This window comes from Callospermophilus lateralis, chromosome 3 (assembly GCF_048772815.1).
Source record: "Callospermophilus lateralis isolate mCalLat2 chromosome 3, mCalLat2.hap1, whole genome shotgun sequence".
Taxonomy (NCBI): domain Eukaryota; kingdom Metazoa; phylum Chordata; class Mammalia; order Rodentia; family Sciuridae; genus Callospermophilus; species Callospermophilus lateralis.
Genome location: NC_135307.1, coordinates 30229845 through 30245531, shown reverse-complemented (window position 1 = coordinate 30245531; position 15687 = coordinate 30229845). Strand labels below are relative to the sequence as shown.

The 15687-nt window shown below is 40.7% G+C and overlaps 1 protein-coding gene across 1 annotated transcript in view; it reads right to left on the bottom strand.

Annotated features, from left to right (window-relative positions):
• Window positions 1–11638: 11638 nt before the first annotated feature.
• Window positions 11639–15687, bottom strand: part of Heatr4 (HEAT repeat containing 4) — a 35885-nt gene continuing 31836 nt past the window's right edge. Inside the window, exon 16 of the mRNA XM_076849272.1 lies at window positions 11639–11797. Within this exon, the coding sequence (XP_076705387.1) occupies window positions 11639–11797 (159 nt within the window). The remainder of the gene's footprint in view (window positions 11798–15687) is intronic.

Genomic DNA, 15687 nt, shown 5'->3' with positions numbered 1-15687 from the left:
AAACGTTATCACATTGTGCACAGAAATACTCAAAGCAGAAGTTGTTGAGAAAGTGCTGAAAGGCTAAAGGGAAGGTATGTACCAATACCAAGTTCCTCTTCTGATGACTCTTATCTTCTCTCATTCCAATTCTGTGTTTCCTCTGTGTTTGAGACAGAGGAGATTGAAAGTTTCAATACCTCTTAATAACTCAAAAAGACCTCTGTCTGCCCCTTGGCAGTTTGGCCCATTTTAGAAGGGAAAGAATCGGTCTGACTACACAATAGGGATGGTGTATTTATTTACTCAGCCCTTTCCTATGCTGCAGCCAGAGCATCAGCCATTTCATTTTGCCTTCAGGAAGTTCATTTAGTGGTAAGCTTTCTTTCTTTTCCTGTTAGTTTCCTGCAAAAGGACATCAGTATCTTCCTCAGGACAGCAGCTGATAAGAAGGATGTTGTTGCTCAAGTAGAGACAAACATATTTCCTATTACAGACCCAGACCATCCCAGGGCATTGGGATTTGATTGTGGAAATAACAGAAGAACCTGATTACCACGCCTACTTCTGTGGTGCCATCTTCTTCCTGAAATACTCTCTCTAGTGGGATAAAATAATTATATCTTCCACTGAGTAGAATTTCACACTTTCCCAAAGTAGCATCAAGTTATATAGAAGCAGAGTTGGAGGCGCTGCAATTGGCTTAGCATAGTAATTGCATTAGAGGGTTAACATGAGTATGCAGCTTAAAATTTGCTTAATTTTATGTTTCTTGGGCTGGGGATGTGGCTCAAGTGGTAGCGTGCTTGCCTAGCATGCGTGCGGCACAGGTTCGATCCTCAGCACCACATACAAACAAAGATGTTGTGTCCGCCAAGAACTAATAAATAAATATTAAAAAAAAATTATGTTTCTTAGAAACCTGACAAATCATATAGGTTTTCTGTAAGTTGGATTCCATTTGCTTGCTCCCTCTCATCCTACAGATCACTTTCAAAGTTATTATTACAGGGGGCCTAGCCATCATTGGGTCACATACCCCTCTTATACACACTGCTCTTCCACTTTGGATACACACATTCCCTGGGTATAATTGCTTGGTGACTATCCATTCTGCTGTGCGTCAATACTGTGATCCAAGGACCATATCCTTCCTGCTCATGGCTTGTGGGAGACCATCTCACATGTGACTGAGTTAACTCCCCTGCTGGGCGATGTGGCATCAGGCACCCATGCTGCTAGACTGCTCCACTCTTCTAGGTTTCCAGTGACTGTGTCTTTGTGTCTGGAGGTGTGGTGTCTTCCTATAGCCTCATGGGTGGAGCTATGCTCACCTGTTCCTTTGTAATATAACCTCTTGCCCTGTTTAAGATAGAATGTTCCATGGAAGTGCTTTGTGTGTGTCCCCTTCTCTTACTCTGTCCTTGGGTGTGGTCTACCAGGATATCAGTCAGCCTGCTGACAGTAGACATCATGAAGATAGACTCAGCCTCCTGAAACCTGACCCCTTGCTTCATTTGAGTATCTTCTCCTCAAAAAAGCATGCATGTGTGTGTGTGTGTGTGTGTGTGTGTGTGCGCGCACGTGCGCACGCACACACTCTCTCTCTCTCTCTCTGTCTCCCTGCGGACCCTTAAGGTCAGAGGAGCCGTCACAGTGACCCCAAAGAAAAAAGTATTTGTGTCTCTTGTGCAGCCCAGTTAGCCCAGTTTACCTGGAGAGACCCCGAGTCTTTTAGTCTAGAGAACAAAAATACAGCAATGACTGCCTAGCACAGGACCTGGCTATCAGTAGATCACTAAATATCTAGTGAGTGAATGGATGAATGAATGTCTCTAGGAGCCGCCTTGCCACTAGACACAATCATTTATTTTGGGGTGGTGCTCTGGGAGTTATAAAAAAAGCATGTGCTAATTATCATATCATAATCACTAGTGGTTATAGTAATTAGTAGGTAAAAGCACAGTGGTGTAGTATGACTAAATAAAGCTCTCCACTAGTATGTGCAGGGCCATCTCTGCACTCTGAATTTGAAATCCCACTGCCTGTCTCTGGACAGGGACATTCCTTTGGGAAGTTCTATACAGAGTTGCCAACACTGGGAACAAGGAGAACTCAATTTCCCTAGACTCCATAAAAGCTTTCTGGTCTAAAATGAAAGAACCAGGCCCTCTGCTACTTTCCCTTCAGGCTCTGAGGCTTATTTCCCTATCAAGGGTCTGTGCTGAGTCACCCCTCCTCCAGTCAAAACAAGTCAACTCTCAGGGGACACGGAGGGGAGTGGGAAGTAAGGACTCAGCCTGCTAATCTCCTCCTCCACCCATTGGAGGCCAAGGTTCATGGCCTTGGCCCTCTGCCTGTGAACTAGAGGACTACCCAAGAGGGGAAAAGACTCTTCTGTTCCTTTCCTATCTCTAGAGCACATGGTCTTTTTTTCCCCCCTCTTTCTTCTGCCTTAGGGAGATTAGAACAGAAGAGAAAGGAAGACTAAACCTGAGGGCACAGTACTTTGATGGATGGAAGGGAAGGAATGGGCAGGGGGAGATGAAATGGGATGAAGGATGTTAAGACATGAAGAATCCCTGGAGATTCTTCAACAGTTCTCACATTCAGACAGCCAAGGCACAGCCCAGTTGCCAGGACACCGAGAAACCCAGAAATGTAATCAGTGGGAGGTGCTGACGGCAAAGAAGCAGGCAGATCTGATACACAGGCCCCCTCTAAAGAGCTACGCCCTGTGGGAGACCACAGACTGCTCAAGACTAAGGGAGGGAGTGGGTGTTCTGCATAAGACCCTGAATCAGAAGGCCCACACTCTATTTCCAGCTCAGCTGCCAATTTGTGGGGAGGACCCCAAGCAAAAGATGACTGTCAGAGATGTGACTTAATCAGATGCCTATGGGATGGGCACAAATTTTCAGGAAACTTTGAAATCTCTAGATGAAAGGAAATGCCAGGAAACGCTATCATTACTTTGAGCACTGATCATAGAGAAGCCAGACCATCTCAGTGCCTGTATCAGAAGCTGCAGTATTTCCATCTTGAGTGGACCAGTCCCTGGAGACCTGGTTTTCTATTAGCATTAGTTGAGAATAGGGTCAATGGTGAGGTCCTTAAGGAATACAACCAGAAATCCCAACACTGGAATATAGAAATTTCCAACCAAGCTTCAACAGTTGTCTTATGTGGACTGATTCTGACCAAGCCTAACTTGCCAAGGGGCTTGACTACAATTTGGTAACATTTCTCTCTCTTCTCTCTCTTTTACATGTGCATAAAGCTACTTTAAAACTTGGGCTTGAACAGTTTCAGCTACTCAGGAGGCTGAGGTAGGCAGGAGGATCACTTGGGCCCAGGAGGAAGTTTTGATTCACTAAAGGACACATGGACTCCTAAATGATTATCCCAATTGTGACTCTCCATCTCTAAACAAACAAACAAATAAATAAAAGGGAACATGTATGCTTAACATAGATCATTATTCTATTTGGCAGCTTTTGACCCTGGTATACACTTCTATTCATCCCTTGTGTAGTTTAACCATAAATATTCTCTTCCCCACTCCCTCTTCTTGTCTCTGTTCCATGAACCATCCAGATTGTCATTGCAAAGGAGCTCATTTGTCACTGAGTTCTTGAGTGAAATTATATTCCCCTTCCTGGTCTCTCCAAAACTAACAGGCAGACTAGACTCAGAACAGGCCTTTAAATCAAGCCTGGAACAAGTTCTTACCTGTCCTGAATGAACTAAAAAGCAGCCATCCCAGTCACTATCGCCATAGGAACAGATATGATTTTTCTACTCTTGCATGACATGTCTACAAAATTTGCCTAGCTGTTGCAAAGCAGATCACTTAATAAAGCCAGAGCTGCTGCAAACCAAGAAAAATCTCAAGAATGGACATGTGCCTGCTGGGCAAGCTCCTGTGGCGAGAGCTGAGCTAAGTCTGTGGTATCACAAAAGGGAAGGCAAACTCAACATGGTCTCATCTCTCAAATCCCCAAATCTTGGATCTCAATGTCACTTTCCAAGTTCTAATAGAGTTAAGCTTAGGAGATAGATAGATGTATTTCCCTGCTTCAAAGTGAAGGTAATAACTACATGGAACTCATTACCCAGGGAGGGAATATCATCTGAATACATAAAATATCAGAGCAAATTTATTCATTGTAGGGCTGTGCATGAATGAAGCTGTAGGGATCTTGAACTAACCATTTTCAATCCTCCTCCTATGTAGAATCCAAATTCTTCTCCTAGTCCCAGGATTACAGTTTGGTAGGTTGGAGTAGGGCCCAGGGATCTGTATTATATTTTGGTAAAGCTTCCTCAAGTGATTCTAATCATAACTGGGTAATGAGAAGGTTGGATAGAATGTAAGGTCTGAACCAAACCTGATAATCCCTATAGTCCTAACTGTCAAACTGCTTGTTTGTGAATGACAACTCAGACTAGATAGAGCTGGTGTCCTTGTGACATGGGAACAAACTCCAGAGCAGCCATTAGATTCCAAATCCATGGATTGAATCCAGCAGTATAATAGTCCTCTGTTTCCTGGCTCATTTACAGCCTTCTCCAAAATCAGTCTTTCCCACCTCAGGGATGAACCAGCTAGGGCTTTTAGAACAAGATACTACTTTTGGAAGAAATATTCAGATTTGCTTACCAGGATGAGGTACATACTTTTCTCTCCATGAAGTACTGGGTATTGGACTCAGGGCTGGGAACATGCTAAGCAAGTACTCTACCACTGAGCTACACCCTCTAGCCCTTTTATTTTATTTTGAGACAGGGTCTTACTAAGTTGCCCAGGTTGGCCCTGAACTTGTGATCCTCCTTCCTCAGCTTCAAGAGATTACTAGTGTGTGCCACTGTGCCGGGCTTGCAGACTTCTTTATACATTTCCTCATGACTCTTCTTGCACAGTGTTAAACACAATGCTAAACAGTCATTTATTTACTAAATATTTACTAATTGAAAACTAGATATATACTCTAGACTAATGGTTTATTGCTAAAGATATAAATTAATAAATAAGTAAGATTATGGTAAAACAGACCAGACTAAAAGGTTTTTAGTTGTCTAGTATGCTCTCAGAAACTACTTTTTATTGTAATGGCTATAGATAATGGAATAGCCATCTCAGGAAACTCTATTAAAGAGTCATTTTATGCTCCTAGGAACACAGCATATAAGTTCTTCAGAAGATGGAGCTAATCTGAGGCCAAGAAAAACTGTAAAAGGAGGTTCCCACCTTTTCTTCTTGAATAATAACAATGAACTTGCATGGAGTAAGAACTATGTGAAAATGTTTACCTGTCCTGAATGACCTAAACAGCAATTGTCCCAGGTCACAATCATCAAAGGAATAGATGATTTTTCTGCTATTGCACAGCACCATAGTGAGCCTTTGGTAGTTTTTTTTTCAAGATTTTTTTTTTTTAGTTGTTGATGGAACTTTATTTATTTATTTATCTGTTTATATGCAATGCTGAGAATCAAACCCAGTGCCTCACGTGAAGTAGGCAAGTGTTCTACCACTGAGCCAAAACCCCAGTCTCCCTTTGAATTAATTAAGCTTGATTCCATTTCTGATACCTCCAATGTATCCTTGTACAAGTCACAGAATCTTTGACCCTTACCTTCCTCCTGAATGAAACAACAGCTACTTGCCTATTTGTTATATGATTAGAAATCAAATGTTTTAAGAGTCATTGGCCCGTGCCTGGCATACCACAGGTATCTGAAAAAATGGTTGTGGTGATGACACAGGGTTGAAACTTGGAACAGATCATCAGAATCTGACAGGAACCAACTTGTATGGTCAAACTGACACCTAGTGGTACAATTTTAGAACATGTAAAAAGTAATTGCTGGTTTGTAACTTAAATTGGGGAATTACCAGAAATCAAGGGAGCACCTGCTTTATGTGAGTTAACAGTGTTTAATCCTCACAAGTATGCATGTTATAATGACTTGCCAAGCTTTTTTTTTTAACTTTATTTTTTTATGTGGTACTGAGAATCAAACCCACTGCCTCACATGTGCTCACAAGCACTCTGCCACTGAGACACAACCTTAGCCCGGCTTGTAAAGCTTTTAAAACATATCATTTGGACCTAGTCTGGTGACATCTGCTTGTAAACCCAAAGACTGAGGCTAAGGATTACAAGTTTAAGGCCAGCCTCAGCAACTTTACAAGGTTTTTGGCAAGTTAGCAAGAGCCTATCTCAAAATAAAAAAGTGCTCTGGATATAGCTCAGTGGTACTGGGTTTAATCTCCAGTATTTCCCCCCTCCCTCCCTCACTCCCTAAAATACCTACTATCTGGGTCTCACCATCAGAGATTCTGATTTAACTTGCAGGAGGTGTAACTCAAATTGTGACATTGTATAAAAGTGATTTTAATATGCAACAGATCCATGAGATAATTATTATCCTCATTTTACAAATGATGAAAGTAAAACTCAGGGGTTGGAGTTATGGCTTAATGGTAGAACACTTGCCTAGCATGTTTGAAGCCCTGGATTTGATCTCAAGCAATGGAACAACAACAACAAAAAGTAAAACTCAGAAGGAAAAGTTATTTCCATAAAGTCATACAGAGTAACTGCAAGAATTTGAACTGAAATCTACCATTTTCCCATTACATCATGTTGTCTTTGCAGAGACTTTTGAAGGTTGGAATTGCCCCTCTTAGGTTCTTCCTGTGGAAGTCTGGACTCAGGGCATTGGGGGAATTAATTGCATGGTTCTTTGAGCTGAAGCTCTGCCAATAACTGTTTGGTATCGATGGGTCAGCAAGGTCCAATGAGGGCACTGACTGCCTGATCCACTCTCTAGATTCTTTCTTTTCAGAACTTCAAATTCACCTGCTCCTTTGATGGATAAATTAGCAGTGTGAGATTGTTTGGCTCCAAACTGAATAACTACAAGATAAATTTAAATTTTTTCTGAGATCACACAGATTAAATATCATCTGCTTTTGAGATCCATGAAAGTGCTGACTATATTGCCGCCACACATTTACCAGGTTGGACAATAGCAATTGAGATGATAAACATTGTCAGATAAAGGAAGATGAAAGGGCCCAGTCCTAACATTTGATACTGTTTTCTAAGTTAGCCTGCCACAGATGATCTTGAAAGCCCAGGGAAGCCTGAGTTTGTTCTAAACCCATCCTGTAGGGACAGCTTCTCAGTGCAGGCTTAAAAAATGAACAAGCCTCATTGGTTTGTTTATTTGTTTGTTTGTTTGTTTTTAATATTTTCTAGTTGTAGATGAATACAGATAATGTATGTGCATGTACAATTATATTACAACAAATTCTACTATTATATATAAATATAATGTACCAATAAAAATGTTGATTAAAAAGATATAATTATCATACCATACAATTTGTCAATTTAAAATAAACAACTCAGTGGTTTTTAGTGTAGTAACAGGGTTGTGTGACCATCACCGCAATCTAATTTTAGTACATATTAATTGGGCTAAAGGAAACCCCATTAGCAGTCAATTCCCATTCCCATCCCCCCCCTTCACCTCTCCCAGCCCTAAGCAACCACTTATATACCATCTTTATGGATTTGCCTATTCTGGACATTTACATAAATGGACTTATATATAGGTGCCCTTTTGTTTTATGCATCAGTTGGTCATTACTTTTTATTGCTGAGGTGCACCAAATTTTATTTATCCTTCATAAGTTGATGGCTGTTTGGACTGTTTCTGCTTCTTGGCTATTATAAATACCGCTCTGTGAACATTCATGTCATTTCGGATTTCTGGCATTATGATTTTTTGTGTGCTTAAAAGTAATAATTAAAGCCAGCTGCTGGGGGACATCCCTGTAATCCCAGTGGCTCTGGAAGCTGAGGCAGATCTCGAGTTCAAAGCCAGCCTCAGCAAAAGCAAGGCATCCCCAGCCTCAGCAAAAGCAACTCAGAGAGACCCTATCTCTAAATAAAATACAAAATAGGGCTGGGGATGTGGCTCAGTGGTCAAGTGCCCCTCAGTTCAATATCTGGTACCAAAAAAAAAAAAAAAAAAAAAAGAAAGAAAGAAAGAAAGCCCAATAATTTAAGTATATATTAAAATTCTACCATAATTTAAAAAAATATTTTCTGGTCCTTCATTTAAAAAAAAATATGACGGAATCTCAGAAAAATCAGAGTGACTAGCTTACTCTTGACTTCTGAAAGATTCTGCTGCTGTCTTCAACAAAACAAACTCATTTTATCCAAAGACAATAAACCCTCCAAAGTCAGAAGACCTGTCTTACACTTGCTGGTGGAGTTGTAAATTCAAGGTCAGCCCAGGCAATTTAGCAAGATCCTGCTTTACATTTGCTGGCATATCCATGATGACTACTGGCACATGTATTTGTTAAATGTTTTCTGACAATAGAGAGATTATCAAGAAATGAGAGGGCAGGGTGGAAGAATCAAGCAATATCCAACAGGAGGTGGTAGGGGAGAGAGTAAATTCTAACAGTGCTTTTCTTCTGCTCCTCAACTCCTACTTTGCTGTTACTCTGGTCTTTGTCTGGTCTGTTGGTGGTTCGTGGTTCGTTAAGGGGGAATAACTTAGATGGAATGTGTAAACTAAGAAAACCACAAATCTTTATTGAAACATGGAAAATTTCTCTAGATCCTAAGAAACACCTGCAGGGTTCTTCTCCCACCCACAGACCAAAGCTTCCAGTGAATGGTAAGATGGGAAGCAACTTGCCTCATCAACCAGTGGAACTAATGAAGGCAGAAGAAAGGGAGGACTAGTGAAAAGAAGACAATGGAAATGGTCAGTGAGAAGAAAGAACTGGAAGGACAGGTAGAGTCCATTAGGAAGGATTCGTGGAATTCTGGAGCATTTTTGTCCCTATGACATATTATTCTTGTGGATAGATTAGAAAAAATACAAGGATGGGGAGAATGGATGCCAGCCTCTCTCTCTGTGGTAAAGAAACAAGCAAACCTCTTTGGAAACAGGAGAGGAAAAAGAGCGGTCACTGACCCCTGCCAAGCTTATTCCTTTCTCCTGTTCTTCCTCTTACCTGGAGGTTCTCCCTCCTCCCCTCCATCTATCTCAGATCTCAGGGTTGTCCTGCTTTTCCAGGACAACCCAATCTCCCTCCTCCCCTGAACTCCTTCGGCACATCTGCTGTGTACCACACAATCCCCACTGGATTAGGCATATTGTCTGGAAAGGTTCTTGTCTGTGTGTCTTATGAAACCCCTTGTAAACTTCTCTAGGACAAGGGCCATTTCTTCTGTGGCTGTTACATCTCCCACAGTACTGATGGCCTAAGAGACCCTGTGTACCGCCTTGCTGGCTCACTTATTGTAGGGTTCAGTTCAGCTCTCTAGCTCCTGCCAGCAATGCAAAGAGTGCACAATAAAGTCCTTTCACTATTAAATTCAAAGATAGAGGGGCTGAGAAAGTACTGGTAAAGAATTATTCATTGTCTCAAATACCTTATGGGAGCCAGATCCCAGAATCTTCAAGTTAGATGTAGAAATAACTTTGATATACTGTACGTGGATGCTCATTAGATTAGTATTTTACTTAGATAAAATATTTAAAACAGAGAATAAAAACAGATTGCATAAATTAAGAAAAGGGAAGATTTTCTGTTATATGGCTAGCTGATATTCCTATGTTTCATAGCTGCTAATATATCAAAAAGTAATATTTCCCCCTATTTCCTCATGGGGGAAATATTACTTTTTTTATTGGTTGTTCAAAACATTACAAAGCTTTTGACATATCATATTTCATACATTAGATTCAAGTGGGTTATGAACTCCCATTTTTACCCCAAATACAAATTGCAGAATCACATCAGTTACACATCCACATTTTTACATAATGCCCTATTAGTAACTGTTGTATTCTGCTACCTGGAAATATTACTTTTTATATTTCAATGACAACAACATCACTGAAAAAGAGGATGTGATTAAGGGAAAGAAAAAAGAAGAGAGGTTCACGCTGCCATTATTTTCACTGTTGAATGTTTCAATGCTTTTTAGGGTATAAATAGCAATCAATGTTTAGGAAAGGAAGCTGGATTCACACTATTTTGAATTCTGGGTATCTTCTTTACCATGGCTATTTTGGGGGCTATCATGTGCTCTTAACTCAATCCTGTCTTATGATACAGTTTGCAGCTGTTCCTAAACCTTTTGCAATGTCTAAATCTTTTAAGTATTAAGTACACTGAAGCTCATGAGAATTGCTAATTGGCCTTGGGAAACTGTGGCATCATTTTCCCAGGAGCTAAATGTGTTCATACTCATCCACTCAGTATGAAGGGGGAGAGGACTGTGTTGGCTTGTGTTTTTTTTTTTTTTTCCATTATAGTCCTGTGATATGGCTTCCATGTTGACCTGTGGAAGCAGATTAAAAAAAAAAAAATAGTCCCTTGAACCATTTCTTTCTTAAATAAACAGAATTCTAGTTTGGGGTCTAGAGGGAAATCTTATAGCTTGCAAATGTATTGAGTCCTTCCTTCCTTCCTTCCTTCCTTCCTTCCTTCCTTCCTTCCTTCCTTCCTCCCTCCCTCCCTCCCTTCCTTCCTTCCTTTTGTGTGAAGCAAGCACTCCGCCACTGAGCCACAACCCCAGCCCCCCCGCCCCCAGCCCTTTTTATTTTCAAATAGGGCCTCACTAAGTTGATGAGGTTGCCTTCGAATTCGGGATCCTGATGCCTCATCCTCCCAAGCCGCTGAGATACAGGCGTGTACCACTGCACTTGGCCGATATTAAGTCTTTTTGATATTTCTACTCTAGTAAAATTTGGAGCTTGGACTTATATATGACCTTTGGGGTATTGAAAAGTATAGTCTGTCACCTAATGCAATCTCAGTCTTCTTTAAATCTCTGTGTTAATGGTGAATATTAAGAAATCAAGTCAAGGGCTGGGGTTGTGGTTCAGTGGTAGAGTGCTTGCCTAGCATGTGTGAGGCACTGGATTTGATCCTCAGCACCAAATATAAATAAAATAAGGGTATTGTATCCATCTACAACTAAAAATATTTTTAAAAAAGAGAAATCAAGTCAAGCTGAGTGCGGTGGCACACACCTGTAATCTCAGCAATTCAGGAGACTGAGGCAGGAGGATTACAAATTCCCAGTATCACAATTTATTGAGATCTTTGGCAACTTAGTGAGACCTTGTCTCAAAATAAAAAGGATGGGGGATATAGTTCAATGGTAAAGCCCCTTGAATTCAATCTCTAGTACAAAAAAAAAAAAAAAAAAAGAAAAAGAAATAAGTAAATCAAGTAAAGTAGGTGAGTGGCACATTGCCCCTGTAATCCCAGCTGCTCTGGAGGCTATAGTGGCAGAGTTGTAAATTCAAGGTCAGCCCAGGCAATTTAGCAACATCTGTCTGAAAATAAAATACAAAGAGCTGGGGATGTCCTTCAAAGCTTGCATGTGTGAGGCCCTGGGTTGAATCCCCAGTATTGGGGGAAAATAAAGAAAGATATCAAATCAATTATTAGTTTTATTTTATAAACATAGTGACAAGAAGATTGTACAATTTCAATGAAAGAGACAAAACACGACCGGGTCTGCTGCTGCTTGCGTCTTGGAGCAAGAGAAGTTTTCTAGAGACTTGATGCTAGAAAAAAATCCTCTGCATATTTATCCAACTATTGAATGGAGGAAAGAGATTCAAATGGCCCCATTTCAATCCTTTTTTCCCGAATGGTTCGTAGATCTCTGACAAGCCGTGACTGACCTTTGTTTTTTGTGTTTTGATATAAGGCTGGACTTCGCAACCAGGGATTCGGCTTGTGGGGTTTCAAAGGCTGCAGAGAAATAATAGCAGATGAGTATGTATGTCAGACATGTGGTCTCATGTGAAAAGCCAGACCCAAAGTGAAAAATCTCTTTAGCTCTAGTTTGTCAGAACAGCTCTATGAATGACTAAAATCAATAAGAAGACAGAACCTATGAGTTCAAGATCTGTCTACCTTGACCCTAGTCACAAGTCTAATGTGGCGAATAGGCCTGAATTATTCACTTGAGAAAAAATGGCCATTTCGTGGTGATCCTTGAGGTTAGCTTGTGTTTTGCACATCTGGATAGAAAGAAGCTTCGTAGCAGCAATTGTGGGACATTTAAAAAACATTTTTTGTAGTTGTAGATGGACAGAATGCCTTTATTTTATTTTTATGTGGTGCTGAGGATTAAACCCAGTGCCTCACACATGCTAAGCTACAGCCCCAGCCCCAACTGTGGGACATTTTAAATCTTTTAATTTCTCCCATTTTTTTTTTTCACATGAGAAATTTTTGTAGCTGTGAGAAAAGACCCTTATTCCTGGAATGTGCTGATGAGGTAGTTTCACTCAGGGTGCTCTATTTTAACCTCATAAGCCAATGTAGTGATGACCAGATTTGTGCTTGCACCTTGCATTCCTCAGAAATGTAGTTTTTTTTCCCCTTATTTTATTCAGGTGGTGGGGGGGCACTTAGGATTGAACCTTGTGGTGCTTTACCAGTGACCAATATCTCTAGTCCTTCCTATTTTTTGTTTTGAGACAGAATCTCACTATGTTGCTGAGGTTCTGCCTAAATTGCTGAGGTTGGTCTCAATCTGGAGGTCCTCCTGCCTCAGCCTCCTGAATCACTGGGATTACAGGTGTGTGCCACCATGCCCAGTTGTGTATAGGTAGTTCTAGTGTCAATCCAGGTCTCATTACTCCATAGAATAATGAGAAAAACATCCTCCTTGCCCTCAAATGAAACCTCATTTGGGGGCAAAAGTACAAATAGAAGCCAACTTACCCTATATCTAAATATTTAAATATTTTATAAATCAATCTAATAACATGTTGAGTAAAATACTTACCTTGATGAGGAGACCAGGTCTGAGCTTGAGTTCTCAAATTCTTTGGGATTCTTTGCCAAATTAGGAAAGCTAATTGGTGACTCACCCATCTCTTCCCATTTCTAACTCCAACCCATACTGAGGACCTCACAGTTACACATCTGGAGACTCCAGACTGTATGTAGGTGTCTGCTACATACTCAAGCTCTGTTCACATATTCCTGCAAACAACCACCTATTGGCCTCTCCTGGAGTCCAGCTGTTCACTGGCAATGCTTGGGAAGACAGCCCAGTTCACCCAAACCCCAAACTGTGTGGGAAATCCAGTTCTATAAGGCAGTGTGTGTTCTATAAGGCAGGCAGGGTGTGGACTCTGGTAGGGCATGCCCATTTGATCCCCTGGACTTCTTGCCCTATAAGGAGGGTTGTGGCCAGTAGTAAGAACCAAGCACTCCAAAGCTAAAACCCTAGAACAGACTCCAGGGTTTTATTGATTAGGTTATTGCCCAATCACAAGGGAACTAGAGAACAGAATTATAAAAAAAAAATTATTTGAGGAAATCATAAGATGTGGGGAAAAGGATGATTTCATAGGAAAGTCTAGGAGGAGGAGACATTTGTACAGCATGTAGAAATGGCAAACTTGGAGGGTCCTCCAGCTTTGCAAGCAGAGAAGAACACTACATTTCCTTGTTCACACAGAGGTGTCCTTTGTCACCTGAAAACCACTCTCTTTGGAAAGGCAATTCAATCTCCGAATGAAATATGACCTGCCTTCTGCATTTCTCTAAGGGATCCAATATCAGGGTTCTGCCAGCACATGGAGCTTGTGTGTCAGTTAAGATAAGGGCTCTCCCTCCTGCTACCCCTTCTTCCAGACTGTATTCCTGCACTAGGGCATAGGACTTGGGAGAACATTGGCTGGTTTAGGCCCCCACTCTAGCCTTTGGCCAGCAAACTTTGTGTAGAGCAATTCCTGAGCAACCTCCTAAGACGGCCTTGTCCGATATAGTTCCCACTGATCTTCCAAAGCTTCCATACGCAAAATATGCAAAAATAATTGTTAATACTTACCCCTCACGGCTACCCATCCCAAATCAAGAACTTGCCCATCCCTATTCTACCCATCTATTCTTCCCAACTAGGCCCATGGTAGATAAGCCATCCTATAGGGCTTTGCTTCATAATAATAAAGTATTATTTAGCTCTGTATGAGCCTAAGTGCCTTACCTGCATTTTTTATCCTCATAACAACCCTATGGAGAAGTAGGTTCAATTATTATCTCCATTTTATAGAAAAAAAAAAAAGGTATAGGAAGTCCTTTCCTTGAAGGAGTTTACAGTTGAGGAAGTTTAGAAAGGACTGTAACAAGTACATAACTCATCAATATAAAGTACAACATATTAAATTCATGTGAAAGGGTCAAAGTACTCTTGTAATCAGGGAGATGGTAAGGCTTTGGGTAGAAGATGAAATATGAATGGATTTTAGGGTTTTGACAAAAGATGACTGGGAGACTGCATTTATAGGGAAAGCATTAGTGAATGTGTAGAGGATGACTAGAGCAAGGAATGGCAAATAGCTTGTAGAAGTAGAGTTTAGGCTGATAGGGCATACATTAACACTATGTGACTTCAGCACTTTATGTAAGCACAGGAGCTTGGGTTGCTTCGTGGGATACATGGATAGGTTTTGACAGGGGTGATGTCTGGTTTGGGAACACAACTTGAAAAAATCTTGTGGCATATATCTGTGGTATATGCATTATTAGCATATGAGAAAAAGAGTGAGTAAAGGTAAAGAGTTTATTTGGGAGGGTTTCTCAGCCTCAGCACTATTGGAATTATACTATTGGAATTATTGTATAATTGTTAGTTGTGGGGGTTTTTACTTTGCATTGTGGAATATTTAGCAGCATCTCTAGTCAGTACTTACCAGGTGTTAGAAACTCCCTTCCCCCCCATATGACATTGCCAAATGACCCTAGGGAGGCAAAATCACCTCCATTTGAGAACCAATAGACCATGTGGGAAATAAAGAAGGCCAGGGTGTTGAGACATGGGTAGGAGTAAAATCTAAAACCTTTGACAAGTGTTTGGATAGGAGTGTGACTGAGAAGAGGCATGTTGTAAATTCAAACAGAATAGCAAAAAAAGCCCTAGAGGCTTTGTAGTCTTATATGCTTATAATTGCTTGCACCCTTCTGGAGGGCGATTTGGTAAATAAAGCCATTTAGAGAGCAGTTTGGTAAAATCCTATTAAAAATCACAAAAATTATATTGCCCTTTGACCCAGCAATTCTATTTCTGGGAATTTATCTTATGTGATTCAAATGAAGATGAGTAATCTTTATGTGTAAAGCAACAAAGGTACATAAAGACAATAACCATGTTCTCAACAATTCCATCCTCCACCTACCACACTGCCTGTTTAATGAGAAGCCCAGATTTAAGAAGTCGATTTAAGAATCAGAGGAGGTAGAGATTGAGGATTCTGGAGCGAAGTTGTAGCTAATGAAACAAAATCTCAGACAGGTGGGGAAGAAAAGGCAGACATAAAGAATGCCACAGATAATTTACTAACTTCTTTTTCAGAGAGGATGTGACTACAAGGATTTGCAAAGGAGAAAGGAGCAAGGGAAGTTGGCTGGAGGACCTCCTAGGCCTTCATTCAATGATGTTATCTACAGGGTAAAAGGATTGGTTGGACTGGAATTTGTATAGAATCTCGAACTTAGTCTGTGCGCATTCTTTGAAAACAAGGATTGTTCACTTTCTAGTGCGAAGCTATTGGCGAACGTCTATTAAAGACTCTTTTGCGAATACGCAATGTATTCAGACTACAAGCAAAGAACTAGCCAATATT